Here is an 18,089-nt window from a genome sequence, read left to right as displayed (position 1 = left end):
GGGCTAGGCTCACGCTAAAAGAGGTCAGTCTGCATCAGTCAATGTTTGACAATTCACGGGTGGGTCCTTTCTTCCGCGAACAGTAAAACGACGTCTATAGTTAATCATATTCGTTTGATGTTCGACCGGATCGACGATTTTATTCGTACGTTGAGTCCACACGTCTCATGAGATGGCAAATTACGAATCAAATCTTGGATGGTTTTTAACGATAGGAAGAAAGCGTGCCCCCAAACAATGCATAATATAATAATGAGAGAATGTAAATTCCAAAAACTACAATAAGTGTTCGATGATGAAAAGCAAAAGTATATCAAAATTTTTGTTATTATATGAAAGGCAGTTTTACACCCTCTTCCCAGATCCAGGCAACACAACAATCACACGAATCGACAATACCAACTGAAAGTGGTCGGCTCAGCACAAACTCGCTTCTTCCACACCTATCGAGACCAATCAGCGAATGAGCTTCCAGGGACCTTCTCTTTGCATTAAAAATATCAGTATTTGATGAGTAGATGGTACAATTGATCAGTCAAATATGTTTATTATTTCCGTTCTATGCGTTAAAGAACATTGAAATATCACCCTGTTTGTTGAGACGGAAATTTTTCTTGTTGAGGCGTTGCATAGAAAATTTGGTAGTAGGATTGTTAAAATCTTCTAAACACTAATCAAAAACACTACACTTAGTAGAAACAACAATCATCGCAAAGAAAGACCGATTGTTAAGCTTACATTAAAAAGATATTAGTCACCGGCGTCGGGACACTTGTCTTCCGAATAAATGGATAGCTAAAATACACAAGTAAAAATAATTTGCTAGGGATTAGGGCGCCAGTTGACCCTCTATTAATTTGTTAATTGCGGTTCCTTGAAATTCCGGTTGGGTGGAAATTTTATCAAACTTGCTCGAATGATACTTAGTATAGACGGCTTGAACCTTCATGTTGGGCACATTTTTAACCAGCTTTGCTAGCCGCTGAACAATCGGAACCAAACTTTCGACCGTGTATTTAGTGTAGTATTCTAGTGTCTTGGTCCACACCTTCTGCCCGGAGCAGTTTTCTAGTGGAAACAGATACAGCGATATGTACAACGCGGCAGCAGCAATCTGAAAGAGACAAAATGAAATTTTATTCAATCAATGTCCACAACACGCGAAGATTGTTGTAATACGTGACACTTTCAATCAATGTGTTATACAGTAGCACAAAATAACGCAGGGCCAATAAAAAAGCGACAGATGTTTCAACAGTGTTAACAGACGTTAACGCTTAAGCTCGAATCGAAATGTGTGCAAAAACCTGCAACTGCCACCTCAAATAAAACGCTTTTTTGTTGGCATCAGAGACACTTTTGGCAAATCCTTGTGGTTAACTAGATGGCAATAATGAGACTCTGATTTTCAACGACCAGTTAAAAGTTTACACAGGTTTTCAATGAATTTTGTTCTAGCCAAAATGTCGGTTATCTGTGATATACCTCTAATAATTCACTTTCATAAGTAGAATAGCATCTAGCAAACAGCATCAATAGTTCGAATATTCAACCGAATATCAATCTGCTATGGGCAACGCGGAAGTTTACAGTCAGTGAAATGTTGATAGTTATACTATGAATTCTATGCAATGCTCAGAATAGTACAAACATTATCTTTATACAATAACTTTACTTTAAACTTTGAAGACAGTGGGAGTATACAAAGAACGTTGTTTGTACAGCATCCCGCTGAAACATTTCCTGTGATGAAATATTTCATAAATAAATTTATTAGATGCAGTTTAGATGAAATTGATTTCTATATGCATGATTCAAGAATTATACCTAGAGCTTTTCACAATCGAATCATTGTAATCCTTTTAGAAGAGCACTTACCTCGGACGGTTTGAAGTGGGCCGTACTGTAATCGATGCTGGCCAATTCGATAAGATACTTCCCCGCCGAATGATGCTTTTCCACTACCTTGGCGGCCTTCGAAAAGCGTCGCAAAAAGTGCGTCGGCAGTGGTTTTCCGAGATGAAAGTCTAACACTTTTACCATCTTTTTCTCCATGTCAAGTATCTGTCGCTTCTTGTACGTGTCGTCGGTGATGTAGGCAAAATCACTGATATCTGGTGGAAACAATTCCTCGTATTTGGAAGCGATGAACATGGCTGTGACTCCTACAAGTTGGAGATCTTTCTTTTGGGTGTCGGTTACTAGCTGCAATATGTGATGGTAAAACGTATCAGTTTATAATGTACTACAACTAATCATTTTCAAACTTGGTAGTATTCTTATAACCACAAAAAATCCAGCGGTGCAGAAGGTGCAGCCACGGATATTACGATCCACGGTTTCAATTGCTTTCGCATATAAATGTCAATATTTGAATTTTAAGATGAATATATTTTACAATAACCAAGAACTAATAATTAGTTGCATTGATTTTTGCAGCATTTTGCATTTAACGTTAATTGTCCTACAAGCTATAATTGGACTGTTCGGTGATTACTTTAGACAGTTAAAAACAGTGTACCAAAATTTGCAATTGAAATAAAATCAAATTTACCTGCAAATATCTATCGATTATAGAGACAGTCATATGATAGGTATCGATTTCTAGTTTAAATTGATAATGCACTTCGTTGATCCAATCAATGAGAATTGTTCGCATTTTATGGTTGATCTGCAAATTGAGTATTGTTATTGGTGTTTAATGCAAATTAATGAAATCAAACAAACCTGCTTATGACCTTCGAGGAAATTCTCTTTCAGGGAAAAGGCATCTTCCAGTTCGTTCAAATACTTATAGATATCGTTAACGTAGTCCGACACCAACATTGGATTCCAGTCATCATTGATGTCAATGTTTTCAATTCCTTCTAGCAGTTTGTGAGAATGAGTATCAGGCGAATCATACTTATATGTAGAAAATAAATCGTTCATAAATATTTCATCAAGCGTTATTCTTGCTCATCAAATTACCTCTTGAGTGCAAACATCATCCTGGGAACTGCTTTCAGCAGATGTAGAGGACGAAGAGTCAGATTGCTTTCTGATCAGTTTCAATTTGTTCAGAGAACGGCGACTGAGCCGGCTTTCCTCTCGTTTTAAATTTACAATTTTCACCTTTTTGATTTCAGCACCCTTGGTTACGTGGACAACTTTGGGCTTGACGCTGGCCGTTGTTTTAGCCGTACCGGACTGTCTGACCGCTGCATTCAAACCTGCGTTGTGTAGGCTTTTCAGAGAATCGGAGCGTGTAACTGGTTTACCAGCTGGGAGAACGGTAGCATTGCTGTCGTTTTTCTTCCAGTGTGAATCGACTCGAGCCTTGACATGTTTAAAGGAGGAATCTGTTTGCTTGAGGGAAGAATCAATTTGTTTCAACGAGATTCCACCCTTTCCCTTGCCGATGTCAATATTTTTCAATACTTTATTACCGAGTTCTCCCAACACGGCTCTTTTACCAAGTGTCGGTTCTTTTAGCATTTTCTTCGCCTGTACTCTGGCGGCGTCATTCTGGAAAATGAATGAAAAAGAATTGAATTTTGGTTTGCATTTTTGGAACACTTTTTTGTTAATAGTGTAGAAGCTTCCTAAATTGTCTCATTTGCTAATGTGTCTAGTTTAAATAAGAGATACATTTAATATCACAGAATCAAACGAACCAATGTACACGAGGTTGAAGTTAAAAGAAAAAATCTAAAAGATCCATCACAACCTATGGGGCTGCACCACATCACTCTATAGTATATAGTATCTGCTATAGTAGCATATAGTACGCTTTGCTTACATTAAGCCTTGATTAGAAATTTTTCCTTGGCCAGAATTTGAATTTTAACTACCAGATTCTCGTCAACACTAGTAAAATTACAATATTTAGTCGAGATTTATAATGGGCTGAGCTTCCATAACATTTTAATTGCTAAAAATAGCTCATACATTGTAAAAGTACTTTTATTGCATACGAAATTCTGTCAGTTTACACCTTTTTTCAGGATAAGGCCATTTAGGCGGTCAAACGTGCAATCAAGCTGTGAAACAAAAACTATAGCAAATATCCCATTTTGATTTTTTTTTTCAAGTATTCATTGAACTCTTTACAATAGTAACGCATAAACAATAAAACTGCTAAGAACATTTCTTTTTAATCTTAAGAATGAATACCAAATCTAACGGCCATTTGTAGATGAGAACAAAAGGTTGCTAGCCCCTTTAAAGATCGATGGCGTCAGTTAGGCTTATCATGCAGGTAGTAATTTCCATTATTTTAGTAAAACGCTTACCTCATCCGTTTTGGCAATGCGAAATTGTGTGGTCATTTTCACCTGAGCTCTTTCTTTTACCACTGCACAGAATTAATAAATTGCAAGCCACTGTCGCTAGTAGCTGGCGAATCTAAAAAACGTAAAATCAATTTCAACGGCAAACGAAGACGTGCTCGCTGTGACAGCAGATAAAACCGTTTGAAAATGCGAACCGCAGCAGGCGAAAGAAGATGGAGAACTAAACGCGGAGTTTTCGCTTGCACAAAAAGAGGCCGAAAATCAGGGCGGCCAAATTATATAATTATATTGAATAATATTATTATTATTATTATCATAATTCAAAAATATTTGCATTAGTAATTATTAAAGTTCAAAAATATTGTTTTGCAAAACATAAAACGAAAACAGTAAAAAAAGGCGAGAAAACAATGTGACACTAAATATTATATCAACAGCAGCATAACTTAAGGTCCATGATATTTAAGACAAAACTTTATTAGCTATCTAACCTCTATGTCAATCATTCATTGTATATGACAAACCATAGATCTGCTTAATTTTTAAATTTTCACTGAAAGAAATTCAAACGTTGATTCTATTTGCTTCAAACCGCTTAAAATTCATATAAAGAAGAAATGCAATTGTTATCACGCGAACGCATACCTTCTATGTGTCAACTGTATAAACTATGCATGCACACACATAAGTTATGTGTGCATATTGTTATAGAATGGGATTTTATTTGCCTAATAGTTATAAAATGTGAATGTAAGATTAATATTTCTTGTAAATACACACAGGTTTATGTGCCAGCAAATAGTGTCTAAATGCCTCCGTTAATTGCAAAAATCTATGTGTAAAATCAATAGGCGTTTACTTTTTTAGTGTTGGAACTGGGCTTATGCATGAAAATAACAAGCGTCTAAACAATAAAACTACATGTAACAATTCATTTCATTAACCAACAAAAAATGATACTACGATCTTATGGAAGAATTCCTTTGTCTAAGAATTTTGCCCTATTACACTGAAATATGGGTAATGCCGATGAGATGCTTTCGTGAATTAAAAATTATAAAAAAGTGATATTTTAATATCTTTGGCTGTTTGATGTTTGACAATATCGGTTTAGTTTATTAAAAAAATTGATACGCAAATCGCTTTTTTCCTTAAACTGATTCCCTCTCCGAGAAAAGGACCTGTTTCGTTTGTAGACTGTGACTTTGTGTTTTGGCCAGATGGATCAACTATGATAGCCGGTCATTCTGACACCACAAAGGAAAAAAAAAGAATTGGTGTAGTGGGCATTATTCTGTATGTCTGGTTACCCTGCTGATGGTGCACCCGAGCTTTTATGGAAAAGCTTCAGGTATACACTCTAAAGAAAAAAAGCCAAAACATAGCGTTTTCAAAATTGCGTTCCATTTGTGCGTTTCTATAACTGAGTTCAGGGTGGCTAGATCTTGGGCCAGATTATATCCCACTGAGAAGCCCAAAAAACTTTCAAACAGAATCGTGCAATACAGGCCCGGATAGAAATCTGTAGTAGCATTTACCCTACAATCATAAAACAATATAGATATTAGTGTTTTAACACTGTTCGACACGGAGTTCTCGCAGTAGATTTAAAATTTTAAAGAATACACTTAAGAGCTTGAACATTTTCAAGCGATGCCAAACTTTCTTCTTTGCGGGCACTGGAAATTTATCTAATGTTCTCTTGTCCAGACTCTACCTAGAGAGCTCTAATAACCACCCCTCTTTTTTACTGTAAAAGTCGATTTTACCTTAACATTTACTGTAGAAACGTTGAAGTTTATTGTTTTTGTATAGTAACCAAACATTAGGCATTATTATAAATTATTGTAAAATTACTGTACTGTCGCAGTAAAAAATATGGTTTTGTTACTTTACATTTCTATTCGGGGGTCCAACATCTATATTTTAGAGCACGGAGAATCAACAGTATATTTTTCTATCTGCTTTTCTTTTCTTCTGCTGTATTTTTATGCAACCTATCCACTCATTGAACGCTTACTGGAAGTCTATGCTAGGAAATGCATTAAAATTACAGCAGTTTATTACAAAAGTTTATTAAAAAATTTGTACGATCATGGATGTCTGTTCTCTGTGTTTCTACGAACAAAACCAGTCTAGAGACCGTGTGGTATCCGACGAGTTGAATTATCTTAGCCAAAATTTTATCCACTGGTTCCCTGCTCCCGTGTCGAAAAACGCGACTGAAAACAGAAGTCCTTATATCAAGACTAAAATATGCCAGTCACGCAGTATCGTGATCTAACCCTTGCTGTAAATATCTGACACCGAGGACGTTTGTTTCTTCGCAAATCGAGGGATTCGAATGATGGTCCCCTTATAACCCTAATACCCATTTCGGGGTTCGCTATAGGCGATTATAAGCCAACGTGTTTGGTATCTTCTAGTTGCTGTACTGCTGATGATGAAATGTGTAGCACAGACTAACAGACATAACACTAAAAAACAAAGCTTAGCCCGCTTTAACGGTCATTTTAAATATATTTGTAGTTGGGACTGTGGCCACATTTGAAATTATGGCGCCACTGACATATGAACAAGCATATGGGAGATAGACCACTAGTGAAAAATTGTTCCCAAACCTGAGGGGTGGTGGTTAGTAAATGAGTGTTTGGGACTGTGAATAAAAAGTGGAGCTAGTGTTCTGGGAAAATTGTCGGATCGATGTTTTTGAGGGAATTCCCTCATAGTGTTATGTCTGTTAGTCTGTGTATGTAGTGCTGTGATCGAGTTTGGCAAGATTAGCACAAATGAATCTTCAGAATAACGCACAGCAAATATGAATATATCCCACCTTGTGCAGGAAGGAATAGCTTCCATAACTTTGGGTAACGAACCGTATTTCCAGAAGAAAACTTTTTTGGTAGTAGATAAAATTCAGAAGAAATAACATACGTATTTTTTAAAAGACTGATTTAATTTTATTGTAAACAAGATGTATCCCGCCCAGTCATCAGTACATGCCTGTTTGGTAGGGGCATATCACTTGTGATGCATTTTTAAAAATCAGCTAAATTAAATGCATTTTTTTTCCATCAAAATAGAAATTCATAATGTATTTTGCGTTGCGTGCAATGTATTTTGCGTTGCGTGTAAGACGTCAAAACCCTACAAAAAATTGGCCCTACATTCAACAAAACGTCAAACAAAGTGAATCAGCGTAGGACGTTTGTTAAACAAACTTTTCTGCGAGGAAGTGCAAAGTTGATGCAAAAATGGAAATTAAATGCATTTTTTCTAATTTGATGCAAATTTGTTATGCATTTCTAGAGTGATCTGCCCCTAGCCTGTTTGGCACACTGCAAATAAAAATACAAGGCGTTAATAACTTGTCACACACTTTTTATAATGACATCTTCTTCTGGACTATTTGCAGTTCTATTACTAAAATTGAGATTCGTTTGAGATGATACAGCTATCACATCAACCTCATCTGATATACATAATTGTAATTCGTTGTTAAGTATTTCCGTATTTCGTTATCTCAAATCTTCAATGAAATTATTCAGCTGCACTAGGGTGTCTGCTTGCGTTCAATATGAGATTAATTAGGTCAGTGCAAAGCAATTGGAAATGTATCAGATAAAACTAATTTTTACGATTAAAATCACATGAACATTTTCACTGCTATGGTGAAGTTATTGATATCCGGCTTCATTTTTTGGCAAGTCTAACGCAAAGACTGTTGTTTCACAAAAGCTTGCAAATATATTTGAAAATATTTACTAATTCTTTCATACTTTCTATTTCATCCCGACTGGCTATGGAATGAGTTGTACCGTTTTAATTTATAGGTTCGAGTAATTTTGAAATTTCCTTGAGTTTTAGTGCTGTAATGTTTGCTGATCTGTCTGAAGTTTGAAGCTTTGGAGGGGCTCCGACTTAACATATGAAAACCGCACAACTTGACGTATTCACCAACTTATAAACAGACTTTTTATTTCCTTACACAAATGTGCATAGTTGCATAGCTCGAAAATACTACTATGTGCTCCCAAAGAGAAACTTGAAAACCAAAAAAAATGGAAGGAATGCACAATTTCCTAGAAAGAGTAACTTTGAAGAGCCACTTTTTCGTGCTCACGGTAAACCTAGAAAATTTGTTTTTTTTTATTTCGATTATAGAGGTTTTAACCTTAAGGTCATTCGCCTCTTCAGGCTAGTAAAATCACTTATGATTTTTTTTTAATCATATGCGCGGGGTCGGGACTCGGACCCAGGTGTGCTGCGTACAAGGCTACTCTCACCCCCTACCTAGAAAATTTGTAGTGGCGTAGAGCAGTGCAAATTGGTTTTTGCCTTGGTATGTTTTGTTGTCATTTCAATTTCTATTACAATATGGAATATATCATTTTAGGAACTTCAGAATCAAAAAAACGGTCTTAATCCACCTAACAGTGTGATAAGACATTTCTTATAACGCTTAGAAATCCCTCTTCGGATATTACATTGATCAAATTAGCATGGGACATCATTGCGAGAAATTTCGAAAGTCAAATCAAATCAAACAAAGGTAAAGTTTAGGGTGACCATACGTCCTGGTTTCCCAGGACATGTCCTGGTTTTGCATTGACTGTCCTGGGAAGTCGAGGAAAATGCTTGATTTGTCCTGGTTTTTTTCCTGTAAGTCTAATATATTTCTATATTTATTCAGTTTTCGCTTTTCAATATGCTCCATATCGCAGTTACGACCGACCGCAGCCATAACTGAAACGTATACTCATCCTCAATCGGAATGCGACAAACAAAATTTAATACAGTCGAATCTCGCAGTTCTACCTTCCGATGGATTTTTTAATCTCCCAAGAGTGCCTCGTCAATTTTTTCGTCTTAAAATAGCTACTATCGTGGAATAATTTCATTGAGCGCTCTCTCGAGCTGGGGATCATGGAATTACTACAGGGTCGATACCAGTACCTAAGCAGTCGCTCTACTTGTGCACTACAGTGAATCAAACGAAAACGTTTCTTCCTAAAGTCTGCTGTCTATATGTGTGGTGCCAGTACTATAAACAAGCAAAGCAATCGAATAATCAAATTCGTCCCAAGCCAGTGTGAACAATAAAGCACCGTTACTTTCATCGGTGCGATATCGATCATTCATTTCAAGACGTTTGAAACTCAACAGTAAATTTGCAAATTCAGTTTAGACTAACGGAAGTTGTCGTTATACAAGTCCACAACACTCGTTACTGATAACGTTTAAAAACTGTGGCCATAACGGAAAGCTACGCTATGGAAGACAACATGCAATACGTCGTTGCCCTAGTAACAATTGAAGTTTTATGGTAGTTTTATAGCCTCTCATAAAACTTAGATTGCATTTGTAGCATGCTATAAAACTTCAATTGTTACTTGGGTGAGAATGATAATGTTAGTTTTTTTTTATTTTATTTATTTCGTCTTTGCGACAAGCGCATTCAGACTACAACTTAACCTAAAATACTAGTTTACACTGAGTCAAAGAGCAACATAAAACAATTCATAACAATACCATTTTACTTTTCACAGCAGATTACGAAAACAGTAACAAATATTACAGTAAACATTAATATTAACGATTAACATTTGGCTCCCATAATGCAAATCGATCATGGAATTCTCGAAAGCAGATCCCCCGTGGCCATGTCGATGGACATAATGCAGTTCGTTTTAGTTTGGCGTCGACTCCTACTTTAAACGAAATAAAAGGCATCATCGTCTCGTCCTTCCATTCTAGAGATGGGCGAAACAGTTCACTTCGAAGAACCATTCCCGACTGAACAGTTCTATAAAAAGAACTAGTTCAGATGAACCGTTCTTCCGTTCAGCTGATATTTTACTTTTATCTAGCGAATGTCTCTCAAAACATTCGATTCTTGGAGATCCAAACAGATGCTGCCCAAACTATTATACCTCTGTATGCTTAACAAGTTCATCAAGGGCTCGATTTTTTCATTATGTATAACTAGAGAAATAGAGAATGAGATGAGTCGTTCGCTTATGAGTCGTTCTTCGCCGGTTTTATTCTGGGAGAGCACAGAGAGCGGTTTGTGGGACGGCAAGTCAGTTCATTTTCATTCGTTCGCCTAAAAATCGGTCCGAGAAATTCGCTAAACGGCTTTGGGTCATATTCAGTTCATTCGCTTTGAAGAGAATTGAGAACTACCGTTCTTTTAAAAAGAACTTCCGTTCGCTCATTCTCTTCAAAGAACCAGTTCACTTCAACCGTTCGCGAACGAATGTTGAATGAAACAACTGTTCAGTCGGGAATGGTTCTTCGAAGTGAACTGTTTCGCCCATCTCTATTTCACACACCTCATCAATCAAACTCGATCCACAATCATCCGTTTGCGATTGTGTGTGGATAGCAATAGATTGAACACGGGTAGGAATGACAGCAGCGGCATCTGACAGCAGCTCACGCTTATCGCGGAAAGTTTGTATACGACGAACATCGTGCAATATTTCCATACATGGTGAACACATCCAGTGGATGTTTTGATGCTTATTACAGCTCAACGCTTCTGCAATTGATAATGCAACACATTCTGGATGATACTGTTCTGAGCAAAAACCACCACACGTAATGCTATTCTCGATAGGTGAAATGTATGAAGTACATTTACTACAGTTCATTTTGTCGATTTTGGCGGTTATTTCGTTAGCGTTATATGTGTAGGTAGCAGTAATAACTATTCTGAATTGCAGATCTCTTTGTTACTGCAGCACGATTACGGTTCGATTTTACTTAAAACACTGATTATAGCTTATAATCCAACATTTTTTCATGTGGAACATGTGAACAGGATCACAAACTAAAGGATGCTTTGATGCTTTGACAAACACTTTACAAAGTCCGTAACACCGAAAATTCCACGATTTCAGAGACACAACGGAAGAACGCAATAACGTCGTGAAAAACACAATAACTGTGAGTGACCACTCACCAAGTGACCAAGATACCCGTTTATATTGACAATGATAAGATTGATATGCGTCTGCACGATCTACACCTGTGTACTATTAATAAATTTATTACAACCATCATGTCGGAATACTTATCAGTGGAATCCTTTAAGTTCGAAACATGGAGAAAATTTTTCTAGGTATTTCCAACGGTGTTTGTTTCGTGAGAATGCGAGTGACGGAACCTATTCCTTCATATCTGAACTTCAAAGCAAAACGCGTGACCAAATCTCAAATCATGCTGTGCACGTATGAAGGACAGACCCCTGCGTGCTCCATGTTGTTACACAAGTAGACACACTACGATAATCCATGTACACAAACCTCTAACGAAGGAATATCAACTGCAAGCATACCCATCAGACAGCCCTTCATCAACATCAGCTAAATCACAAACCAACTGGAGTTGCAGCTCATGCACCAACCGAACCTACGCACAGCGTGTCCGATCATTGTGATGTGCCTACTACTTCCCAATCAACTGCCAGCAAATAACAAAGAACACGGATACGCAATCGTGACCCGTAGGCCCCCCAAACAACTCAAACCAGGTAATCGTGAAAGCCCATACAACATTAACAGCGAGGATAACATGAATGAAAACGATAAACCGAGAGAAAGCGGACTAAGTGATCCACAAGCAACAAGAGGCAATGAAATAAATAGATCATCAACAAGAAATAAGATCTTTACGGAAAGTACCAAATCGCGTACACAAGATCCGATGGATGTACAATGGAATTCGATTTATATATTTTATTTACACATAATATTAAAAGAGCTACGGCTCAAATAATGCATTGAGACGTTGTTAAATAGATTAAATAGCTAATGGACGATTAACATGCCATCACGCCTGGACGCTGCACAGCGACTAACCGCCGAGTCTAGCATCCTACATAACAGGGAGTATGGAATGTATAGTTATAGTATAGTTAGTCCGTGAAACAGGTAAATGAAAGAAATTATGGGTACGCAAATTTCAGCTCCTGGTGTTGAAGTTCAGAGCCCGAAGAAGCTCTGGACAATCAATATTGGCTTTCATTAGATCTGAAGCAAATGAAGCTTTAGCGACATTTCGACGAACACTTAGTGTATCAAGTTATATCAAATTGCATCTGGTGTTGTAGTTCGGAAAATTTTCGAGATCATTCCATGGAAGATGACGAAGAGTGAATCGTACAAACTTGTGTTGAATTGCTTCAATTTTCTGTGCACCAACTGATGCATACTCAAGGGTGGAGCGGACAAGCGCGCAATAGACCGATTCCAAGCACTGTATATTTTTAAAGGATTTTGTGACATGAAATACGAAACCCAGAACTTTGGAAGCTTTCGCGGTGATTTTATGTGGATAGTTTGAAGGCAGAAGCTGGCATCTTCTACATTTTCGAGCATAAGTGAACTGCAATATATATATATATATATATATATATATATATATATATATATATATATATATATATATATATATATATATATATATATATATATATATATATATATATATATATATATATATATATATATATATATATATATATATATATATATATATATATATATATATATATATATATATATATATATATATATATATATATCTGGTGCACTTTTGCTCAATAATCCCTCTCATAGGTAGAATGGAAAAAAATCACTTTGCTTCTGAAACCGAACATGTCCGAACCTGAATGCGCTGTGTCGGGAGAACGAATGACGAGGGAAACGAACCAAACATTGCATTCATCGTGACGGGCATGAATTAAATTTTGTTTTCTTTCAAGTTCACGCAGGGATGTCAATTTGTTGAAGCCCCGGCTCAAACTGATATTATTTACACCAAGCTATCCGCCAGTTTTCATATAACAACCAATTAAACGGAGAAATTTTTGGTAACAACGGAAGCTTTTGCAGCTCTCAAATCAAGAGATAATGGTTGTCATTGGAAATTGCCAGGTATAGCACAGGGAAGCTACTTAGGATCGCTGATGTTTCTGATTTACGTCAAGGTCGTGTTTTTAGTATTGAAAACTCCTCGCTGGTCCTGCACAGACTATCTCAGCACGAAACGTTTGCTGATGGTGGTGTAGCAAGAACTGCCTTTGTGTAAATCTGAAAAAGTTCTTGGTGATCGACGAGACTTTCTGGCAGAGCTCTTCCTCCTAGACTCCCAGAACCTTTTTACAGTCGAAGCTCTGCCTGCCAAACTCAGAACTTTTTAACTGCCGAAAACATGCGGAAAAGGCAATGCCGATTGAAAGGTAACGGGGGAAGCAGTACCCTTTCGACTGTCCTGGTTTTTTACTCGCCTGATATGGTAAAGCAAAAAAATGCCCTGAAATCTGAAAACTAACTAACTTATGAAACGATTAAAATATAATCCTGAACAGCATTTAAACGACGATAAACCAAAAAAACCACTACAAATTATGAAATGCGATTTATTGTTTAACTTAAAGGATCACATAAATAGTTTAATAGTTTACAACCGGTTGTCCAACCTGTATAATTCTATCAAATCATACAAGACGTTTGACTCAATTGCTCGTTAAGGGTTGAAATAAATCGGATTTTTGAAATCGATGCTATCCTCGAGAATATCTCCTGAAACAAAACAAGATTTGAAGACTAAATGCAGGTAGTTTGAGTCAAAGACCTACCTCCATTACTCATAAAGTTGATGTTGGCTATCAAATTTTCAAGGTAGTCTTGACTAATTCGCTCAGTGATGTTAATGGGTGAGAAGAAATCAAAATGCCTCCTAAATCTTCTGGTACTTCTCTTAGCCCGCAAGTGTGCTAAACTGTTATAGGATTCGTTGACTGGCGTATCGTCTTCTCCAAATTGCTAGCATTAAAGAAAAGATCCATTGTTTTCACAATATTGTTTCAAAATAAAAACAATATTCAACCTTGTATCGATTTTGTTGGCTATTTTCGGCAAATTTAAGAGTAAGAGAAACGAAAGCAAGGAAATTGAAATACAGATAGGTATTCTAAAGCGAACCAGTTATGAACTTAGAACGGTAAACTGGGCATCGGCGTCGGAGGTAAAACATGATCATGAGATATGTTCAACGACCATGCCCAACTCCTACCAGCAGAAGGCATAGGATTCTTCACGTTTCTTTTCGATCATGTCCATATGAATCTGTCTATTCCTAATTTTCCGTTCTTAGTTTATAACTGATTCGCTCTAGAATACCTATCTCTATTTCAATTTCCTTGCTTTTTTCTCTTAGTCTTAAATTTGCCGAAAATAGCCAACAACATCGATACAGCAGAACCTTGCGACAATTAACACATAGTAAAATATTTAACCTTACCAAACATTTTCCATTAACACAATATCGATTCAGTTCATCATGGTTACAGCGTGCACCAAATGGAAAATGCCCCTGCTCTCCATTCACAAGGTAAAATCGGTGCCGAATGAAACCGTCCTGGCAAGCGACCCGACAACTTCGATCTGGATCCTCAATGCTAGATGCAATTTGCATACCGAGGCCGGAAAGACCGTGTACCTTCTGCTGATATCGCTTGCAAAGGCTTGTCGCAAATTCATACGTCGTCAAGACCTTGTCACACGCCTACAAATATACAATTGTAAAATAGTCTACCAATATTTTATGAAACAAAAGCAACAAACAATTGTATTTGGGGCACACAGTTGAATATTCGTTCGAATGTCTGTTTTTGAGGCTACAATCTGAATTCCTTTTGCTTTCTCCATACAGCTAAAATGGCACCCGGATTTAGCCTCCCAGTTGTTGCTTCGCAGTCTAAGTTGTGATAATTTATCATATTTTTCTGGATCCACGTGTCGACTCGTCCATCTGTCGTAAGCGTCGGTTTTGTGGAAGTGGGGTTCTATGAAGTTGTTTCTTGCTGAGAAATCAAGAACTAAACATAATTTAAACAAAGACAGTTACATAATCAAAATTCAAACATAAATTGCTGAGCTGACTTACCAGAGTTCTGTGTTACATTTTCCGTTCTTCGATTAGTGGTATACGCATCTTTCAACAGCTTCAGACTTTTGTAATCTCGACCATTCTCCTGTTGAATGTTGTTAGTAAATTTGTCAGACAGAGTGGGATATTCAGGACAAAAATTAGGATCAATTCGAAAAAAGTTGTCGATTGAATTATTGCAAGAAAATTTCTGGAATAGAAGTAAAAATTAATTGGAAAACAGTTATTGTTACATTGCGATTCTCCAGTGATTGTCACCTGACACCGCCCACTGATGCAGTAGAAATTATCGTCAAAATCCGCGTTTTGAATCCTACATGTAGTTCCATCAGGAAAAATCCAGCTTTTAGTTTTTGGATCGCCGGATTTGGTTTCGCAAAAAATCTTACACGAATCTTCCGCATCGAAAGCTACCTTTTGCATTCCCGAACCTAAAATATCAGAATCGAATTCTTTAGCGCGACCACATATTTGATTTGCGAATTCCAATATTGTTGTTCGAGCGATGTTGTAGCACTAAAATCGAGATGAAAGAATTAGTTTTAAATAGCCTTGACATCACGTTGAATGAAAAGCACCTGTTTTGCAATACACGTTTCATATTTCTTGTTAGATCCAACGCAATTTCTCCTGGATAACAGTGTGAAGAGAAAATCATTGAAGGGATTTAAGAAAGTTCATTGGTTGGATTTTACCTTTTGTCACGACAAACTCGACTGTATTGTCGCAAACCAACGCTACCTTCCTTAAGTCGACCAGATTCTCCATATAAACAGCCAGACTCGCATTCCGTTTTATTACCCCAGTTATCCCAAATAGGAACGGTGCTCAGAGTTCGAGATGTATCTTGTTTTAAGCTGGCAAATTTCATTCCTTCGAGAAAGGTTTTTTTGTCGATCGTTTTAAATGCCGTGATATGTTTACCACCTGTGTGGATTGAATGACCTGATACTTTTGAAGAACATACACCACTTCGACACCACTAAAATGAATTATTTTAAACCACATTTTAGTATAAAACAAGGCTGTTAAAATGTTATTCACATATTACCATAAGAGTTCCACAGGCTGTCCCTTCTAGGGCGGGGTGAGAGGTCCACGTATAACGATCTCTTTGACAGTGCAAATCTCGACAAATGTCCGCAATGTTTTGACTTTGAGAACTTATGCTGTCCTTCCCATACTTTAGCATGCACTGTTGATTAGCATCGAAACGTTCTCCGGGTAGCAATCCTTCGGCAGCATGATCCAAATTTTGTTCATAAAGCCCTCTATCGAAAAGGCAAAGAGCTTGGCTTGTCCTTAAAATCAATATAAGTTTTATATACTTTGAATTATATTTTATTTAAACATTTGACTCACTTCAGGAAAGAGCTCAAGTAGTTACGACTGCAACCAGACCATGTAGTTTTCCCGCTTCCGAGCGTAGGAGACATAATGTACAGACTCGGATCGCAGTTATTTTCAGATGTATCATGTCGCATTCCTAGACTAAAATTGGATATGTAATAATTGTTGAGGATATCGTGAGCATATTCAAACAGAGTTGCGGCCCTTGAAAAACATTGTAAGAAAATTTCTAAAAATGTCATCATGTCAAGTTAACAAGTTTGTAAAAAAAATTATCAAAAAGATCGAACCCTAGCCAAGATTATCTTTCGAAAGAGAATCTTTACTTTATTTTCAATTTATTTAGTTCTGGTATTTAAGTTTTTGAAGAATTCAAGCGCCAACCACACATGTCAGCTGGACGTGGCTCTAGTAAATCCAGGGTGCGAACCATTTTGTCCAGAAACCATGAAATGTACTACAGTGAAGCCCCGTTTTATCATCCCCTTGGCGAATTTTAGGCTGATAAAACGGGGACATTAACGAAATCGGGACATCTTCTTTCTTTTTATGAATCCGAATCTCTTAAAATATTCTTCTTAAGTCCCTAGATACAGCCTTTCTGATTATTTAGTTCAAATTTTTCTTAAGGGGGTCTTACAGTAAATTATTAAAAAAAAAATAAAAAAAATATTTTTACATATTTCGGATCTCTAACATAAGAAACACATGCTCAAAAAAGGATTTACTGAATTCCACTTGATTCGTCTGCTAGAGCCCATCAAACTTCCAACTATCAATTTTCATGAGGCGGACAAAATCAGGTAAAAAATCTGATAAAATCGGGGGTTAACAAAATCGTGGGTAAACAAAATCCGGGGCTGATAAAAGCGGGTCTTCACTATATGAGATGCAGAAGGCACCAATTCGGAATAGGGAGATAAATGGCAATGCCAACCTTCGACATCATCAAGTCCAACTACCGTTGATACAATTGACAAGATTATTTCGACGATAAGTTCAGATTATACCCGATAAAGGAAAATGTAAAAGTTTACAACAAAATCCATTGGGGTTGGTAGATACGAAGCCTTCCAGAAATCGCATAGTGTACCATAAGCCGCGGTAACTTTGATCATTGGGGTAACTCGAAACTTTTTTTCGTAGATTGCCTATTTAGACAGAATAGTCCAACGAATTATTAAAATTTGAAATGAATTTTACTCTAAACTTGAAAAATAATGATTTGTTATACTTTTTGCCTTTCTCGTATAAAGAAAGGCTATGTAATCACTCCAAAAATTGATGTTTCAACCGAGGCCCGGAGGACCGAGTGTCATATCCCATTCGATTCAGTTCGTCGAGATCGCAAAATGTCTCTGTGTATGCATGTGTGTATGTATGTGTGTGTCAAATAATGTCACTCAATTTTCTCAAAGATGGTTGAACCGATTTACGCAAACTCAGTTTCAAATGAACGGTATAACGCTCCCATAAGACGCTATTGAATTTTAGTTGATCGGACTT

General features: G+C 37.0%; 2 protein-coding genes across 5 annotated transcripts in view; both read right to left on the bottom strand.

Annotated features, from left to right (window-relative positions):
• Positions 1–506: 506 nt before the first annotated feature.
• LOC131691926 (G2/mitotic-specific cyclin-B) lies at positions 507–4,478 on the bottom strand. The gene is made up of 6 exons (XM_058978686.1): positions 4,275–4,478; positions 2,971–3,507; positions 2,728–2,904; positions 2,555–2,671; positions 1,879–2,205; positions 507–1,114 (listed from the first exon to the last, which is right to left on the bottom strand). Exons 1-6 carry the CDS (start codon positions 4,308–4,310, stop codon positions 830–832), a joined length of 1,479 nt encoding a protein of 492 aa, XP_058834669.1. The 5' UTR covers positions 4,311–4,478; the 3' UTR covers positions 507–829.
• A 9,209-nt stretch (positions 4,479–13,687) lies between these two features.
• Positions 13,688–18,089, bottom strand: part of LOC131690942 (A disintegrin and metalloproteinase with thrombospondin motifs adt-2) — a 41,295-nt gene continuing 36,893 nt past the window's right edge. For all 4 annotated transcript variants that reach the window (XM_058977026.1, XM_058977027.1, XM_058977028.1 and 1 more), the window contains 10 exons: positions 16,596–16,724; positions 16,285–16,534; positions 15,929–16,215; positions 15,812–15,863; positions 15,492–15,749; positions 15,231–15,423; positions 14,909–15,162; positions 14,586–14,849; positions 13,921–14,107; positions 13,688–13,864 (listed from right to left, as the gene is read on the bottom strand). In XM_058977026.1, coding sequence (XP_058833009.1) covers positions 13,809–13,864; positions 13,921–14,107; positions 14,586–14,849; positions 14,909–15,162; positions 15,231–15,423; positions 15,492–15,749; positions 15,812–15,863; positions 15,929–16,215; positions 16,285–16,534; positions 16,596–16,724 — 1,930 coding nt within the window. In that variant the 3' untranslated portion in view covers positions 13,688–13,808. The remainder of the gene's footprint in view (positions 13,865–13,920; positions 14,108–14,585; positions 14,850–14,908; positions 15,163–15,230; positions 15,424–15,491; positions 15,750–15,811; positions 15,864–15,928; positions 16,216–16,284; positions 16,535–16,595; positions 16,725–18,089) is intronic.

This window comes from Topomyia yanbarensis, chromosome 3 (genome assembly GCF_030247195.1).
Source record: "Topomyia yanbarensis strain Yona2022 chromosome 3, ASM3024719v1, whole genome shotgun sequence".
Classification (NCBI taxonomy): Eukaryota; Metazoa; Arthropoda; class Insecta; order Diptera; family Culicidae; genus Topomyia; species Topomyia yanbarensis.
This window is presented reverse-complemented; position numbering and strand designations above follow the sequence as displayed.